Below are 18,890 nucleotides of genomic sequence, written 5' to 3'. Positions count from 1 at the left end.
CGGACACTGTGCCTCTGGGCATGTGGGAAACGAGGGCGGAGGGAGTAAGGCTCCCAGACGGAGAGCCAGAGCTTTCTGCTCCACTTCTTCCCGCCGGGAGGCCACGGCTCCAGGTTTCACCGCGATAGAGGAGGAGCGCGGGGCGCGGCGGACAGGAGCCAGAGTCGCCGCCTGGCCCGCGGCAGACCCCGCCCCGGCCCCTGAGCCCCGGCGGGAGGAGCGGCCCCCGGGCGCTGAAGTTACTCTGTGGAGGAGGCGGGGTCATCAAGCTCCTCTCCAATCACTGCGGCGCTCCAAGATTTGCATATTTTATGCTAATGAGCCTCGGGCTCCGCAGCTCCGGGCCCTGTGGGGCTGGGGCCCGGGCTGGCGCGGGCCGGGCGAAGGTGAGCGCGTTAGGATAACAGGCGGCTGCGGCCGGGCGCCAGAGGGGGCGCGCTGCGGCGGCGCCGCGGGCCGGGCTGCACCGGGCGGGCGCGGGGGCGGGCGCGGGGGCGGGCCGTCGGCTCCGGGCGCGCGCGCACTCACACACACATGCACTCACACGCACTCACTCACACACGAGCATCCCGAAGGGTATTTAAGGCTTGCACGCGCGAGGCTGCGGAGATCCTTGGGGCAGCCGCGACTTGGGCTTCGCCGCTCGCTTTGCTCCTGGGTTATTTCGTTTCCTCTCTCCCCGGCCCCTCGGCCACCCTCGCCGCTCTGCGCTCTCAGCCTTTCTGCCTGGAACTGGGTCCAGGTGGGACGCAGTTGGCGTGCGGAAAACGCCGACTCGGTAGAAATAAGGCGAACTAGCAGAGACGCAACAGGTCCGCGCTGCGGGCGAGGGGAGCGGCGGCCACCGCAGCCCTCGCCCACTGTCCCCGGGCCCCTGGCGGCCGCCCGCTGGGACCTCCGAAGTGTCCATCCTCTGGGGGCCAGCAGGGCTATCCGAGGGGGTTTCGTCCCGGGGTTTTACCTTGTTGCCATCCATCCCTAGACTGAGGGGTGCTCTTCACCCCCCAGCTAGGAGAGAAGAGGCAGAGGACGGTGCGCGACTGCTGGTCTCGGCGCTGAGGAGAGCGGGGGTCCATCTCCGCGCGCCCCCTCTTCCACTCCGCCAACTAGTTGCACAGCCCACCCGGACTGAACTTCGGGGGAATCGTCCCTTTTCGTGCCTTTTAAGAGTATTGGAAGTGGTAGAGGGTGGGAGGCAGCCGAGCCCATCACGATGCTGCTGAAGAAGCCTGCAGGGAAAGGAGGGGCCCGGGAGCCGGGCTCCGAGGACCCGGGCCCCGCCGGGCAGCGGTGTGCCCGGGCCGTGCCCCCGTGCGCAGTCCTGGCGGCCCTCCTGTCAGTGGTGGCCGTGACGTCTTGTGTGTACCTGGGGGTGAAAACCAACGACCTCCAGGCGAGGATCGCCGCTCTCGAATCCGCCAAAGGGGACCCTTCCGTCCGCCTGCTTCCTGACTGCCTCGACCAGCTGAAAGCAGTGGTGCAAGAGAAAGTGGAGCGACTTCTGGCTCAGGTGTGAAAAGCTGGGGTATTTTGCACGTGGATAACATCTTGCACAAGCGTAATTCTGTGTCTACGACCAGCCTACCCATGCTGTCCGCATACTTGGTGTGGCTGTGTGTGCATATACTAGGCGACCATCTCACTGTGGCATATGTTCATATATGCACATCCTTTGATACCACCGTCTCTCTGTGTGTTTACCCTTCCCTCACTCTTCCGAATATTTGCATGTGAAACATATGTGGAGCTCTAACGGGGGAAGGGTAACCAGAATGGCAGGGTGGCATTTGATCTTTTAGTTTTCCGAAGTCTCATGTGAATCTTTCCCAGTTTCGTGGAGAACATTCCTTGCAGAGATAACCTTTCCTGTGTTCCTCCTATGTTCTAAGAAGGTTCGGGACCATAGGTGTTACTAATCACTCTTGAAAGTAAAACAACCCTGAATGTGATTTAAAACCAGTTATGTCATCCATCGAATGTTCTCATAGTAAATGTTTTTTAAAAAAATAGTAGCTTAATTTGTTTTGTAAAAGATGCAGTGCCAGGGGTGTTTATGAATGCAGAGCCACTGGACTTGAGAGTCAAGTAATCTACATTATGTATCAAAATCAGGGGCAGCTTTAGACTGGAGTTGGGAGGTTTTCTGGAACTTGCTTTTCCAGCAGAGAGGCTGTTTGACAGTAGTTGCAGCGCAACAGGATAAGCAGTTGACCTTCATGCATGAAATATTGGCTGTTTTAAAATGTATAACTTACCTAGAACTGCTACATGTTAATGCCAGGTTTTTGCATTAACTGCATATGTTTGAGCTGAGGGAGAGGGTGGTGGTAGTTGAACAATGGAGAAGGATGTTATACAAGTCCAGCAGTTTTGATATCATGTCAATGATCATTTTCTTTTTTTAGGGCTTGGGTACTGTTACCTTTTGACTGAAGTCCAAGTACGTGTGTAAACTTTAGTTATGCAGGCTATCAAATGCTGGGCAATCAAGCATATGGCCAGAGAATCCCTAAAGAACCCATTTCTCTCCAATGCTACTGATGACTACTCTTAATACCTCTTCTTTTTCCCCCCTATAGAAATCCTATGAACACATGGCTAAAATAAGAGTCGCAAGAGAAGCACCTTCAGAATGCAACTGCCCAGCAGGTAAATGGAACTTATTTAACAAGGTTGGCTCCATAGCAGAGCATTTTAAAACAAAAGTCCTGTGTCTGTCAAGTCTACCTGTAGTAATAGTAAAGAAAGAGTGCAGACCCAACTTACTTTAATAAAATCAACATGTCTTAGTCAAAAGAATGGCAAATAAAGCCCCAAATATTATTTTAAGCAGCATACCAAGGTCTGTTATGAGAGAACAAAGGAGAGAGAGAGACAATCACCATGGAAAATACGGCAAGATGATGTACAAAGATGAAATTCTCAGATTCACAGGTTGAAAAATACTGTTCAGTTTTATTCAATTTTAATGTCTACTGTGAAAGAACTTAAGAACATGTTAGATTCTGAATTCCCTGGTGGCGAATGTTGGATTAGTATAGGTTTCCGTTTGCTCTTTTTGACATGATTATGTTTGTAAAAGACCTTAACTTCCCCTCCTGCTTTTATTATTTTCTATCAAAAAGGTTCTCCTATCCTGTAGCTAAAGGAAATTAGTTCTTTATCTTTAGCTTCCCATTGTAAACTACTGCATTCTCAATGGCCTCTCAGAAAAGGCTCTTATATTTTTTACCTTTTTTTTTCTGTGTAGCTTTAGGGGATTCTATAATGACAGCACATTAGTAAAAGGATGGAAAAGGGATATCAATGAATGAAACCTCTAGGTAATCATTAAATCTTCCTTCATAGACCTCTGAGGCTAGGGAGTCAGGTTATCTGTAGACCTAACAATTTAGAAGCCCTTAAAATATGTCTATTGGAAAACATCTTGTGGATTCAACTGATAAAAACCATGGACAACTGCCATCAGTTGAGATATTTATGTCAGATAAATGTTGTTAATGCGTTTATGAACATTTAGTATCTTTTACCATCACTTATGGAAAAGTGAGTCTTTTACATTTTCTGTACTGTTCAGGAACACGATGCTTAGATACTTATATATGGAAAGGCTACTTTCTGCATTTTTTCATATTCTGAGTATTTTTCTCTCATGATAGCTTGTTTTTCCTCATGATATCACAGCTAACCCAGGCACCATGTTTAGAAATTTTAAATGTCAACTCCCAGTTGTACATCATACAAGTTTTACTGTTTATGTTCTGCTACATTGGTGACCATAGTGGAGCTGTATTTTTTGTAAATGAAGCCCTTTCAATTGAGAAGACATATACATTAGGTAACAGGGAAATGTTAATGTTTGTTTTGACATCGTAGGTTTCATTCTCGGTTGTTTTAAATTGGAAAAGACCTCAGAAGTCAGAAATTCAAGGAAAGCATTTTTCTAGTGCAGGAATTAACTCGCAAAAACCTCATCAGCTTGGAGGGATTATTTAAATTCCCAAAACAGGTGTTATAGGACTTCACCAGTCATACCACTTAGAGTCTAGCATTTTCTCTGTTCATTACTCTTGTTAGCTGTGTGACAAATAACTAGTGATTAATTAATAGGATTCTTAGTGGGCTGGGCAAAAAGTAGAAAAATAACAACCACAGCACTGAGCTGTTTTTTGTGTGCATTTAACTACTTCATGATGTTTGATATAAGATAGTTGTTGAGGTCTAATATGTAATCTGGAAGAAAGACATATTTAGAGTTTACCTTACATTATCTTGGAAGATCATTTCAAACCATTTTTTTTCCTTAACATTAAGCAAATAATAAATGGTGATTTCACCACAATAACAAACAAACAAACAAATAAATAAATAAAATGGTGATTTCCTAGGCTGTCTTGTTGGTCCTCACTAAGGGCTGCTTTACTTTCTTGCCACCACTAGAGCTCCACATTTCATCAGTTTTCACCAGGTTACTTGAGAAATATTTGAAGGTACACATTTCAATACACAGAATCAAACAGGTTTCTTGCCGACAAATCATTATTATAGAAACACTCTCTTCTGCTTGTGGAATAATTAGATATCATCAAAATAAAGGCATTATGTTGAAAGTAGTATCCTGGGGGAAAACCAGTTGTTTTGAAGACATAAGACATAAGGTCAGTGAGTTATTGTTTTAGGGAATGAACAGGCTGGCCAAGAGGATTAGAAAGGAGATACAGCACTTCCCACCTGGTTTGGCTCTAACCCTGGTTTGCAGTGACTAAGATTTGTCACCCAGACATCTGTTTGTAGGGCAGAGTGAGACAAGTCTGTGACCTCAGCTCGCTCAGTTCCTGTGGACAGATGCCCACCCCTTGAAGTTGACACTCTTGTTGACAGTCTCCATCACAGAGCCAAGGACTGATAGCAAAGGATTAATGCTGTGTTGTTTGTGTTCACTTTAATTGCTTTCGATAGAACTCAGTCCCGGTGAGGTTTATCCAGGTAGGCTACAAGGAAATCATAGAATTTACAGGTTTTTTAAAATAGATTTTTATTTTTTTTTAAAAAAAAACACAGGAAGGAGCTTGTATGGGAGAGGGATGAGAAAGAATAATATTAAATAGTTTCTAATTATAGAGGAAGCACTCTCATTTAATCTTTACAACAACCCTAAGAGTTAAACATTGGTGATCTTATAGATTAGGAAACTGGACTCAGAAGGTGACTAACTTAACATAGTAAAGGCAAGGTCAGGACTCATGTGCACATGTGATAGAATCAAAAGCCCAAAGTCTAGTGAGAAATAGAGAATGAGTATAGGTTTTGGAGCTGGACAGTTCTGGATTGAAATCCTGGGTCTGCTACTAAATAACTGTGTGAGCGTGGTCAAACTAATGAACTCTGTGTTCCAGTTTCCTCATCTGCAAAGAAATAGCTAATAATAATACCTTCCTTGTAGTATGATAAGTTAAACAGTCTGGCATATTGGTGGCTATTCATTAGATAATAGCAATTACTATTCTTTTTACTCTATTATATGCTATTTAATCATCTGGTCCATAGGGACGTATGATAAGAGGTGGGAAAACAGAGGTCTGGAGATGTGTAACTTGCTGAAAATCCAATGGCTGATGACTAATACACTATGCCTAATTAAACAAATATATCTATAGATCATTCATGCAGATATCAGTCAAACAACTTAGTATCTCAGTACTACACCAAGGTATTTATATTAGTCTACTAAATTATTTTTTAACAAAATTACAGGAAAAACTTTTGACCTTATAGTTAAACCAGGATTGAAGTAGATAAAACCTGGGCTTAAAAATCTATGGGGGTATTTAAAAATGTCTTTACAGTTTTGATACCAGATGTTTATAAAAACAAATACCTACTTTAATTTTCTGACTCATTTTCATACTTATTTTTAACTTTCTAATTTTTATACTTATTTTTAATATTTTAAAAATATTAAAGTATTTTAAATAAATTTTCAATTATTGTTCAAGTATAATTTACAATAATTACCCATTTTAAGTGTAGAATTTAAAGATTTAAAAAATAAATTTATGGAGTTGGGAAATCATCACCACAATCCAATTTTAGATCACCTCCGTCATCTCTAAAAATTCACATTACTTTTTTCATCTGCTCAGAAACTCTATTTTTTGATATTTGCATTAAAGAAACCCCAAAATAAAATTGAAAAAACCATACAAATTGGAGCTCTGTTTAGCAGAATATTTGATTCAGCAGCCGCTGAACCATGGAAACTCAGTTGGCATCTGTGGCTTGGCCTCTGTAAAACTTGACCCTCTATTTGAGAATAAACTGGCTTTTTGCTCTGGCTGTAGAATTCCATTTTGGGTTCTGTTCTTGGAGTCTTACATAAAGTATGTATAAATCGGGCATATTTATGGAAGGGTTTCTATGTTCTAACTGATAAGGAACACTGGGGGCCAGGCCGACAACCGAATGATGTTTAGATCACAAAGGTTTCTGTGCCTTACTCATCAGTAGTGTTGCCTGCCCAGGGTATTAGGTATAAGAGCTTCTGTGGTGTAATGGACCGAGAATGTGAATGGGCAATCAGGAATCCAGAATTCTAATCCTGGCTTTGTCATTAACATGTTATACAATCTGGGGCAAGTCATTTTTAAGAATGACTTTTACAGACTCAGTTTTTATATCCTCTCAAAAGGGGTGTTAGACTGAAATGATTTTGAAAGGCGTTTGTGAATTCTCCAGGTATAAAGAGCCTTTTGTGTGCCAAATATCATGCAATATACTTGGAATATGCTGATGAACAGGCAGATTTGGAATCTGCCCTCATGGAGCTTACATTTTAATGAGGATGATAGACACTCACTTAAGGTTGACATGAATTTACAGGCACAACAGGTGCAACCAAGAAAAAGAACAGGGCTTTGGAGCATATGACAAAAACTTCTTCCATGTCGTAAATACTAAGGATACTTTCTTTTATTTTCTCTGGGGAAAACCCCAGAAATTCACAGTAGGAAAAAAATCATAATATGAGAAAACCTGGCTTCTGATTATAGATAAAGCTGTAGCAGGGGATAAAAGGCTGATTGCCATAGCCTTACCTGACTTTTGGCTTTCCAAGAATTTATGGTCAGATGAACGTGCACAGACACCTGACTTACCTACACTGATACCCAACTGAAACAAAAAAGTGGCTTTAACATATAAAAGGTAGTGGTAGATAGGATGGGAATTTATTCTTCTACATTTCTCCTGCAAACAGTGAGATGTGGGTTGAGTAAGAATCAAAACTTTCTGTCTGGTGGGTACTGAACAGGACCTGGCCCTTAGACATTCACTGATAATGATGACATGTGGCACAGCTAGTTATCTGCTCGGACAGTTTAGCTAGAGATAAAAAAGATATACCACATAACTTCTGAAGTCCCTATATACCCCTAAGCCTATGAAAATAATTGTATATAAAATAAGAATAAATGTAGGCAATTAAAGTCCCTCTGACGTAAATGTGAGTGATATAGCCTCTGGTGGCTGACTTTGTAGCATCTTCTCAATTTGGGGTGGAAATAAATGTTAACTGTAGCTTTAAGGTTGTGCACCCTTTCCCATTGTATGAGACCTTTAAATTACCTTGCTATCATAAATTACTTACTCCTATAAAACTCGTATTTCCTACTAACATGGTTTTTCACCATGCTGTACATTTTTCCTACCAGCTGCACACTGAATGGAAAGAATGGATCTAGTTAGGGCATAATAATATGTGTAGATTTTCAGTTATGTGAGGTAAAGAATAGTCAGAAATGGTTTTCAGAAAGAAAGCAAATTAAAATGCTGTAAATGTTACTTAAATGAGAATAGCAGGCAATGCCCTCCTCTTGTAAGCCCAAACAATCCAGTGTGACATCAAAGTGCCTCAAAGCATTCATGTTAAATGGTTTCGTCTTTATAAGCACAACAGTTTGGGTGTAACGCTTTTAGTTGGTCCAGTAGTGACAGCTGGCAAAATGCCCTGTCACCCAAAGGACCAGGGACAAATCACCTCTTGAAACAGTGTTCTTGTTTCTTAGCTTCTCTTCCATTTCTCTTGTCTAAAAGTTATTAGGAAGCTAATTCTTCAAATTCTCTTTTTCTCCTTCTTACCTTAGTAATTCTGTTTTTCCATGAGCTAGAAATTATTTATGAGGAGGGCATAAATTCTGTGTAGGGGGTTCATTCTTCCTAGCTCATTGGAAGGATGTATAGGTACAAGTTGTCTCCTAGGCCCAGTGTGCTTCTGATTGGTTTTAACTGCAAAATCAACTACATGGTATTTGAAAAAACAGTATTCGAATGTCAAATGTAGGTCTAGGAATGGAGAAGGAGGGCATCCCTTTATTAACAAGATTAGGAAAATGGAGGGCTTATGGGGAAAACATGCCAGAATCAGGACTGTTTTACAGCCCAGGGGGCCATTTCCTGTTGCAGGGGAACCTCACTAGACACTCATCAAAATAACATCAATCTGTGTTATCTTGAGTGGAAACCATCCAAAAACTATTATGAAAAAGTGTTTTTATTCCATTTTTTCACTTGATGAACATTACTCGGTGGTTTGTTGGAAGCTGAGAACTGAAAACCACGTATGAGTCAGCCTGGGCTGCAGGCTGTAGCCAGTGTGGGACTGCTCAACACAGAAGCTGCCCCACCCTCCCCGCTTTGCCAGCAGAGGTGAAGCTCCATGCAGTGGTTTAATGCACCATGATATTTAACACTTTTATTTTCAATTTGTGTTAGAAATGACTGTGGCATACCTGCATACTGAAATCGTAGACATGCATAGTTACTGTTTAATTGGAATGTGTTCAGCAATCTTGCACTAAAAATTATTTTAAAATTGACTTTTAAAAAGGAGGAAATGCACAGAGTGGGAAGCAGAAGTAAGTGGAAATCACTTGCAAATTAAAATTGAGCACTTTTCTTTGGCATCATATATTCCTTCAAATGACTATTCTGTAAGTCATTTAAATAATAGGATTCCCTGAAGAAATGCCACCAGATGGCAGGCACCTCCCTTTTCTGACCACAAGGAGGAGGAACTGAGCTGCATAGTGGGCCTTACTCTGTTCTTCCAGCTCCTTATCAATTAAATTCCTAGCTACCTTCTATCTCTCGACTTCTGTTTGCAATGGAAAAGATTTGTAGAGGCAGTAAGTAATTTCTTCCATCTATACTTGAAGACCAGAATATCCTACCTATCAGCTTTAAGATATTTAAAACAATCTAGTAAATTTTACATTTGTATAGTCAAAAAGTTTATTTAGTTCACAGATATGAACTCGAAGGTAGTAGTCCAATAGCTAGAATTAATGAACTAAATGGAATAGAATTTACCAGTTGGGATTTTGTGCTTACGGCTTATAATTTCTCAGAATCAAGAATCATTTGTAGTCACTAGCATGCTTTGGATATGATTTCATTTGGAGTCCCCATTTCAACCTCAGTTACCACATAATATGATAGTTGAAATAAGTTCTTTATTTTTCTCATTGTGTTCCTTAGTCTGATTGCTTAGTCTGATTTGCCAGGAATAACTCAAACTGTGTGTGTTTTTTGGTTATTAATAATTTAATTTTAGGAGCTCTTGGTTTCTGGATTATGTATACAAAGTTTTTATTCTTATATTTGAAATATGGTTAGCATATATTTAAATACAATTTTCACATTTAGACTAAGTGGCTGAGTAAATTATATGAGTTGTAGCCAGTTCTAATTTATGCATTATGGTGATACTGAGAGTAAGAACATGTCTAACTCGAAGTAGCCTGGTCCTGGCAGGGGTAGAACCTATTTTTCCTTTCTTTACCAAAGGTGATCGCATTCAAGGAGAGTAAAAACAGGAGGAAGAAACCACCTATCTCCCCTAATCTCTGGGAATCAAATATCCTTACCATCATATTTGGCAAGCCTAGTGTTTTAGAGTTCCTATTATAATGTAAATCTGGACAATGGCTTGAGAGTTGGAGGAATTCTCCATTATAGCTCTGTCTCTAGCAGCGTCTTTTGCTCTTGTGGCAGCTAATGGGAGAGAAAAATCTCATAGGAGCCTCTCCTTCAATTCGGTTTACAGGGCAAAAATGATATTCTTATATTTTTGATCCTTAACACACTAGAATTAAATATACCTGAAAAAATTAATACAGTTCTTTCCCAATATTCCTGTATCTTAGGTCAGTTCTGGCAATTATGAAAGATAAAGTGTTTTTATTACCCTTCTAGGAATTATGAAACTCTAATTTGTGTCTCAGGGACTCCAGAATCCAGCTGGCATTTTTTAGATGTTCATGATACGATCACAAACCACATACAAAACCCGATCTTTTGACTGGAGAGCCATGCTAGAAATGCTGGCAAATTCTAGGTCTTTGCCAGCAAACTTCAGAATGCTGCAAATTCTTTTTTTTTTTTTTTTAACTGGAAGAATTAGGGCTCAAGGTCAGAGCTGATGAAGTTTGAATGGAAACAAGCGGCTGAAATAACTGCCTTTCTGAGGATGGTTATCCACCTGGTTGGGGGTCAAGTGAGTTAAGTGGGTCAAGGATCAGGTGACTGGTGCTCACTGCTGAGTGTTCTCGTGGTATAAATTGTATCCCACTTCCTGAGGGAGTGTGTTGGGAGTCCAGTCTACCAATCTCACAATTGTGCTCCATGGCCGGGTTTCTGGTTTATATCTGTGTATCTCTAGGGCTTATTAGAGTTCTCTATAGAAGGTTCTCTATAAAAGTTTGTCATGATCATAATGAGGATCTGTGAACTGGACTTGGGTGAGGACTTTTATTGCGGTTTATCTTTTTACGCGCACCAATATTCTTATCCTCTTGCCTTTTTCACATGTTCTCTGAGGACTTTGTGAGCCAAAACATATTAAAACTAATATAAATCTTAGAGATCAAGTAGTTCAGGAGTTTTTCAACATTTCTTAAAGAGGCTGAATCTTTTTTAAAAATGAAGTCCTATGAGAAAACCCAGTATATGAAATCAGTGTGGTGTTAACTACATACTGGTTGACTTTGGAGGTCAGAGGGGACAGAGGCCAAAATCCTATGTGTTCTTTCTTTCTGCGGTCCACCCCTCCTTTTTATGATGACCCTGGAGGTATCTCTAGAGAATCATAGGACTCTTAGAAAATTAGGACACTGTTAGAAAATTTCTGAAAGTTCAGTTCCCATCGTGTACATTTCAGAGAGGAAGTACAAATCTGGGTAAAAATCATACTATAGCAGGTACTGCAAATGGAAATTTGAAAGACAGTACTCCATTTACCATTGAAAGGAATGTCCACTGCTCTCAGCAATGCTATTTACAGCTTGAGTAGCTAGTTGTGGACAGTAGGTTTTGCCAAGTACAAACCTCCCTCAATTGTCTTATTGGACAGATAATAGAATGACCAGGCATCTGTACAAGTTATTGAGCTTTGTTGAGCTATTTATTTTCTCCTTAATGCACAGTCTCAATCTATGGACTTCCAGGAAGTCTGGAAGAGGAAAACGACTTTTCTTTTTTTAACTACTTTAATTACTTTGCCTTTTGAGAGAAGACAGTTATCAGTAAAGCAGCAAAGATAGGAAGGCTGACCAAGTACTGAGGGCTGGAAAGGTCATATATTCCAGCCAAAGTTATTGTAAGCTGTAAAATGGGTTTAACCAAGCAAACTGTATCTCCTAAATTTACTTCCAAAACCTGCCAGACACACTGACAACTTCCTAGGAGTTTAAGCAGCAAGCCTGGCTGTATGGCTTAGTACTTCCATACATGTTATGCATCTGGAAGTTTTTAATAAAAGAAAAGCTCTAACATTGAGAAATTACATCCGTAAAGAAAGCAGGGCTTTTTATGTTCTTGTATATAGTTTCCTTCTGTGCAGAGTTATTTAATGCTCTACATTTTAGCTACTTCTGAGAATACTTTTCTGAATAAAGGTTTAGTTCTACAATCAGGTTTTATAGGAGGAATGCTATGTGTTGATGATAAAATGTATGTTATAATATTTGGAATATTAAAAAAATTAATTATTTTATCCTTGAATGGAGAGTTCTGAGGTATATGTTCTCTTCTCTATGTGTGGGCCCAGGACACATTAGACTCAGAATGTGTTTTGTTCTCTTATGCCTTTATCTACTTGAGCAGAAAACCCTTGCTTTCAGCATCAAGAAGAAAATCTTCAAGAAGAAATTCTAGGTAGAAAAACTTTATAATCAATCACATCTATCCCCTATGTATGTATATCATACATCATTTTTTTCATATTTTCAATCTTTACAAGTCTTCACTGTTGTTTGATTGTAGTCATATGCCACTAGCATTTTGAATATTCACATGGCATTCACGGTTATAGGATGCGATGAGAGGAATAACGTTCATTGGACTCCTGAAAACCAAGAGTGAACATGGCAAACACATCCACAGACAGAGAAAGGATGCTCTGTCAGGTTCTCAGTTAGCAAGCATTGTCCTACTGCGATCTGTTACTGGGGAATAAGAGTGGACAGAATTGTCTTTGGGATGTAGCCAAGGATTTAGGAAACTACAAAAGCAGAAGATCTACACTACTAAAGAACTCTCATTCCAGTCAGGCCATTCTCCTTTCTATCCCCCCTCCCCTTCTCTAGTACAAATAGGAACTCTGTCTTGCCTTCAATCTAGTGATGACACTCTCCTTGGCTTACTGTGTGCCTCTGATTTGATCAGTCAGGGGCCTTATGACCCTTAGGCTTCCCAAGCTCTAGGCCTGTCCAGGGCAATAGCTATACTTATGGTTAAATTCAGCAGCGTAACTACAATAACATAATGGAACATGTCAATACTTCTCCCAAATTTCAAAAAGTAACTGTTTGCTCAAAAATTACTGTTAAAAGATAATTTTTGAAGAAGCTGAAATTATGACTCTCATACAGATGTAAAATGAACATGTGTTAAAGATTTTACTAAGTCATTAAAGAACTGACAAAATGTTCAGTTGAGAATTTAAAGACAGACACGTTTATAGCGCAGAATATTGAAATCAGTGTAAAAATGGAGGCAAAACTGGACTTATCCACAGTGAGGAAGGGAAGTCACTTTCACTCAGTCAGAAAGAATTTGCATGTTAATAGATACCTATAGAGTTTTGAAATAGTTCCCAAAGAATCAGAATCAGATAAACAAGAAAGATGCATTCTAGACAATGCATCGTTTTCCATTGGAACACACATTTCCCCTATATTCCCAAAGCAATTACACAGGAAAAGATTTTTTAGGTAAGCAGAGAAAGAAATTGTTTTTACTCTTTAGTATAGTAATGGTTATTATTCTATCTCCTTCAGTGTTCTGTGGGGTAGTGCTGATTGGTATGACTGTGTATTACTGGAATGATTTACATAAGTGGCCTTTAAAATTATAATACTGAAAATTTGTTCAGCGACCACTTTGAGAGACTCAGCAGTTTCCTGTGTCTCAATGAGTAGTTGCACTAATGTTAACAGGAGTTGCTGCCCTTGCTCTTATGCTTTTGGACACTATGTCCAGGCAATTTCGTTATTTAAACAGGCCATGTTTGCCTGGTTGAGCATGTGGTTGCCTTTGGGAATTTTGTGCTGCTATTTTGGTGATCCTGGCTTTGACTTCAGATATCCTATCTACTAGTTTGGCTTTTCCTTGGACACTTTCATCCAATTCCCATTATGTTCATTCATGCTTCAGACAATTTGATCTTAGTCAGTGCTTCTAAGATTTGTCTATTCTTGGCCAGTTATTGCTCCTGGTGGCCCGTGCCTTGTTTGGTTTCTACCTCTACTGTTACCTACACACAATGTTCACTTTGCTAGGACCTCAATCAGCTCAGCCCTCCGCTTCCCAGGGCTATAGATGCCCTTCTCTGCTCCTGCCTGTTTTAGTTGCTGCCACTTTTGGTAGAGCCCACTTGAGTTTTGATAGGTGAATGGCTGAAGCTAGGGAACGGCCCTGCATGTACATCCTAGGAAGAAAATATCTCAGAATGGGGGCTGAGTGTGGGTGATGATACATTGAAACTACACAGTGATTGCTGGTTTTTATAGGGAAATATTTACTTTAATTCAAAGCAGCTTATATTCTGGTGGCTTCATACTGCTAGGTAGAGGAGAGAGTTCATTATAAATATTAAAAATTTTGGATATTAGTATCTAAAAATTGTATACTGTGGGTGGTAACAGACCTCTGGTATTACCTAACTCAGCTCTGGCAAAGGTTAAAGAATCATGTATATATTTTTCCTTTTTATTGGATTTATTTTTATTTTTATTGAATTTATCCGGCTAATGCTGGTTAACAAAATTATATAGGTTTCAGGTGCACATTTCTCTAGCACATCATCTGTACAATATATTGTGTGTTCACCATCCCAAGTCAAGTCTCCATTCAATCACCATTTATCTCCACTATATTCTCCTTCAACACCAGCCCCCCTACCCCCACCCGGCAGTCACCTCACTGTTGTCCATGTCCATGAGTATTTACTCTCTTTTTTCTCTTTTGCTCTATACCTCCACCCCCTAGCCCCGAAAGCTGCCAGCCTGCTCTCTATCTGTGAGTCTGCCTCTATTTTGCTTGTTAGTTCATTTTGTTCTTTAGATTCCACATATGAGTGAAATCATATGGTACTTGTCTTTCTCTGCCTGGCTTATTTCCCTTAGCATAATGCTCTCCAGGTCCCTCCATGCTGGCGCAAAGGGTAAAATTTCTTTCTTTTTTAATGATTGAGTAGTATTCCATTGTGTAAATGTCCCACAGCTTTTTATCCACTCACCTACTGATGGATACTTGGGTTGCTTCTGAATCTAGGCTTTTGTAAATAATGCTGCAGTGCTCATGGGCATGCATATATTCTTTTGAATTAGTGTTTCAGGCTTCTTCAGATATATTTCCACAAGTGGGATTACTGGGTTAAATGTCAGTTCCATTTTTAATCTTTTGAGGAACCTCCACACTGCTTTGCATAGTGGCTGCACCAGTCTGCATTCCCACCAACAGTACACGAAGGCTCCCTTTTCTCCACACCCTCGCCTACACTTATTGTTTGTTGATTTATTGATGGTAGCCATTCTGATAGGTGTGAGCTGATATGTCATAGTGGTTTTAATTTGCATTTATTTCTCTGATGATTAGTTACATTGAGCATCTTTTCATAGGTCTATTGACCATCTGTATATCCCCTTTGGAGAAGTATCTATTCAGGTCCTTTGCCCATATAATAGTCTTTAAAAAAGATTTTTATTCAATTAACTAATAAAACCTTTACTGTGATTTACTATGGATGAGACCCTATGCCATATGCCCTACTATTTAAAGAAATAAAAAGGCTGCTAAGCTCTTGTGAAGGAATAGTAGTATCAGACATGTAGACTGAAGACTACAAGAGAAGTAAAAGCTATAAGAATAGAGCCTATTGCCAACTGTATCTAACTTTAATGTATGGATCAAAAACTACAATGATAATCGATATTTGAATTCACATTTCAAGTTCATTTACTTTTTAGGATTTCAAAAATAGCATGTTTTTAGAGAAGTTGGTATTTGAATTTTTTTTACTTTTTTTCTAAGAAAATTGAAAAGTTCTCTAATAACTATTATGACACTTTGCAGAAATGCTGGTGACACAACAATTAGATGGTTTTTCTGAAGAAAACTCATCTCTGTCAGGTGTTAGGTCAAGTGTAACATTTTTAACCCCTCCCCAGGCTACCTTCTATGGCAGTTATTTTTAAGGAGCCTTGGAAGCTCTCTTAAACATCAGTTCAGATTCTCTGGCCTGAGTAAAGTATTTTCTTTACTTTTTAAATCATTTATTTTTCAATTAGAGTTGCCATAAAATGTTATATTAGTTTCAGGTGTACACCGCAGTGATCAGACATTTTAAAACATTAAATGAGCATCCCAAAAAATCTCATACCCATCTGACACTACACGTAGCCATTAGAATATTATTGACTGTATTCCCTATGCTGTATTTTACACCCCCATGACTATACTACAGCTACTAATTTGTAGTTCTAAATCCCTTCACCTTTTTCACCTCTCCCTCAAATCCTCCCATCTGGCAACTGTCAAAATGTTCTCTGTATCTATAGTGTGTTTCTGTTCTGCTTGTTTATTTTGATTTTTAGATTCAGTTTTTGATAGATATGTATTTAATATTTTCTAGTAAAGACACTGGCTAGACTGTCATGGGTTATAAAGAACAGAGATCCACTCAGGTGGCCTTAAGTAACAGTGGTGCAGGGAATTCTCAGCTTTGTCACTATTGACATTTTGGTCTGGATAATTCTTCGTTCGTGGGAGGCTGTCCTGTGCATTGTAGGATGTTTAGCAGCATCCTTGGCCTCTACCGACTAGATGCCAGTTGTATCTTCGATTTCTACAGCCAAAAATGTCTCCAGAATTGCCAAATGTCTGTTGGTGTCAAAATCGCCCCAGTTGAGAACCTTTCTTTTAAGAATACCCAGTGACTGAGGAAGGCAGGAATATCAACTTTGTGCAGGCTGCCCTAGAAGAGCAGGAAGAGGAGGGCTGTCAGAACAATCAGGGCGTAGAATATCTTCCCTCCCTTATCCATGATTTCCCTTTCCCATGCTTAACCATAGTCCAAAACTATTAAATGGAAAATTCCAGAAATAAGCAATTCATAAGTTTTAAACTGCGTGCCATTCCGAGTAGCGTGATGAAATCTTGCACTGTCCTGCCTGGCTGTGAGCCATGCCTTTGTCCGGCATCTCCATGCTGCACACACTCCCCTCCTGCCAGTCACTTCGCACCTGCCTTGGTTTTCAGGTAGACTGTCTCTGCACTGTGGTGCTTGTGTTCAGGTGGCCCTTATTTTACTTAATAATGCCACATTCACGTAACTTTTATTATAGTATATTGTTATCATTTTTTTTTATTATTATTAGTTGCTATTATCTCTTACTGTGCCTGCTTTATAGAGTGCCCTTTATCATATGTGTGTATATATATCATATGTGTGTATATATATCATATGTGTGTATATATATCATATGTGTGCATAGCATACCAGGTTTGGTACTGTTTGTGGTTTCGGGCAGCCATTGGGGGTCTCGGAGCATATCCCCTGAGGGTGTGGGGATGACTGTATTGTCTTCCCCTTAGTGGGAGGATTAAGAAATTTATCTTTGCTTCTTCTGCCTTTGTCAAGGCTGCTTTCCTCTCCTCTCCTCTCTCCCTTGTGGATGCTTTCGGTCAAGGTATTGGCTCTGTAACTATGACAACTCTTCAAATGTTTGAAATCGCCTATTATATTTCCTATTGATGATTTTATTTTTGGAATAAATGTCCTTAGCTCATTCCGATGTTCCAATTTGTCTACTTTTTTCTTAAAGTGTTGCACATTGATTTGAATACAGCTCCAGATGGGGCCTGATAGGATATAGGAGAGGGAGAGAGTAGAAAACTTCCCTAGTTCCAGATACTATAATGCTAGCTAATGCAACCTAAAATTACAATAATTTTCATGTTGACCCCATAATTCTACTGATTGACACTGAGTTCAGTGTTGTTGAAACTGCAGAGTATTTTTTTGTATATGCTACTGTTAAATCCTATCTTCCTTATTCTTGATGGTATGGTATTGTGGTGGTTTTTTTGTTTGTTTGTTTGTTTTGGGGGGGTTGAAGGGGAATATAAATAAAGACTTCATTTATTTTCACTGAAATCACATCTATTTATATAGACCCCAACTCCAGCCTTGTCAGGATTTGTTGGGATCATGATTCTTTCAATAAATTTCCAACTCCTCTTAGCTTTATATAGTTTAGAAATTTGATGAACTGACCAACGGTGTTTTCTTCTGGTTCTGTGATGAAATGCCTGAGCGTGTGAGTTCAGTACAGAGCATCTTGGCTTTCTAGTAGTCTTTCCCTTCTGGTTGCCATTAATCTATTTATGAGCACCTTTGGAATTGCCTTCCTACCAGTGGTCCATCCCCTCAGCTGTCTTTCATGTATTACAGTGCATCCAGCTTGTGTTCCTGCGAACACCATTTCCTTTTCATGTTAACAAATGTTCTGAGGAAGAAAGTTTTCAAGGCAAATTTGAGACATACTGGCTTAAACAGGCTGTGTTTCCTGTAGGGTCTGTGTATTGTGAATCTCCAAAGTGGGGAATATATGTATCATGTTTTCTAAACTTCTTTGGTCATGGAGCACTTTTTTCCTTTTAGATAAAATAATATGACTAAGAGTAAATTAATTGTTTTGTGGTTGATAATTTTTTTTTCACCAGGGCAAAATACAGAGAAATAGTTGGGAGGTTTTCTGAACTTTAGCTGCGATTGTCCAAGCTTAATTAGGAAAATGGCTCCCAACTTGCAGAAGTAAAGTTGATGGGCTTGTAGAAAAGAGGAGGCAGAGAAGCAGAAAGAGAACAAAATATAGGTTGGCGGGGATTCTTCAGGTAGGACTTACGTCTAAAGTGGGAAGGCAAACTCAAATACCAGGCAAGTAATGTATCACGTTTGTTAGACTAGGGAGGGTATCCTGTCATCGGATGGCAGTGTAGAACCCACTGAAAGTCATTCAAATACTTTTTCAAAGCACTCTGCCATATAAAGCAAATCTTTGGGTGTTACTTAGTCTGGTCTAAAGGCTGAACTTCATGATAGCAGCTACCTAACTCAACTACATACACAGGTACTCCTTTCATTTTTTGGAAAAAAATTGAATAATATATTTTGTAAAAACTTCTTCCACTTTAGTGCCATAATCCTCCCTAGTTAATGCTGTTTAGTTTTCTTTGTGAACATTTCAGGGTATGCAGGCTGTTCTTATGTTGGTTAAGAATGTTGTAATATTTTGCTTCATCCTTTGTTTCTTAAATGCTCCAACACGAAT

The 18,890-nt window shown here is 39.9% G+C and overlaps 1 protein-coding gene across 1 annotated transcript in view; it reads left to right on the top strand.

Moving 5' to 3' along the window:
* The first annotated feature begins 561 nt into the window (after window positions 1-561).
* The window catches only part of COL25A1 (collagen type XXV alpha 1 chain), a 440,867-nt gene continuing 422,538 nt past the window's right edge, over window positions 562-18,890 (top strand). Inside the window, exons 1-2 of the mRNA XM_081131694.1 lie at window positions 562-1,510; window positions 2,580-2,649. Coding sequence (XP_080987820.1) covers window positions 1,214-1,510; window positions 2,580-2,649 — 367 coding nt within the window. The 5' untranslated portion in view covers window positions 562-1,213. The remainder of the gene's footprint in view (window positions 1,511-2,579; window positions 2,650-18,890) is intronic.

Source organism: Miniopterus schreibersii, assembly GCF_964146895.1.
Source record: "Miniopterus schreibersii genome assembly, chromosome: 1".
NCBI lineage: Eukaryota > Metazoa > Chordata > Mammalia > Chiroptera > Miniopteridae > Miniopterus > Miniopterus schreibersii.
This window is presented reverse-complemented; position numbering and strand designations above follow the sequence as displayed.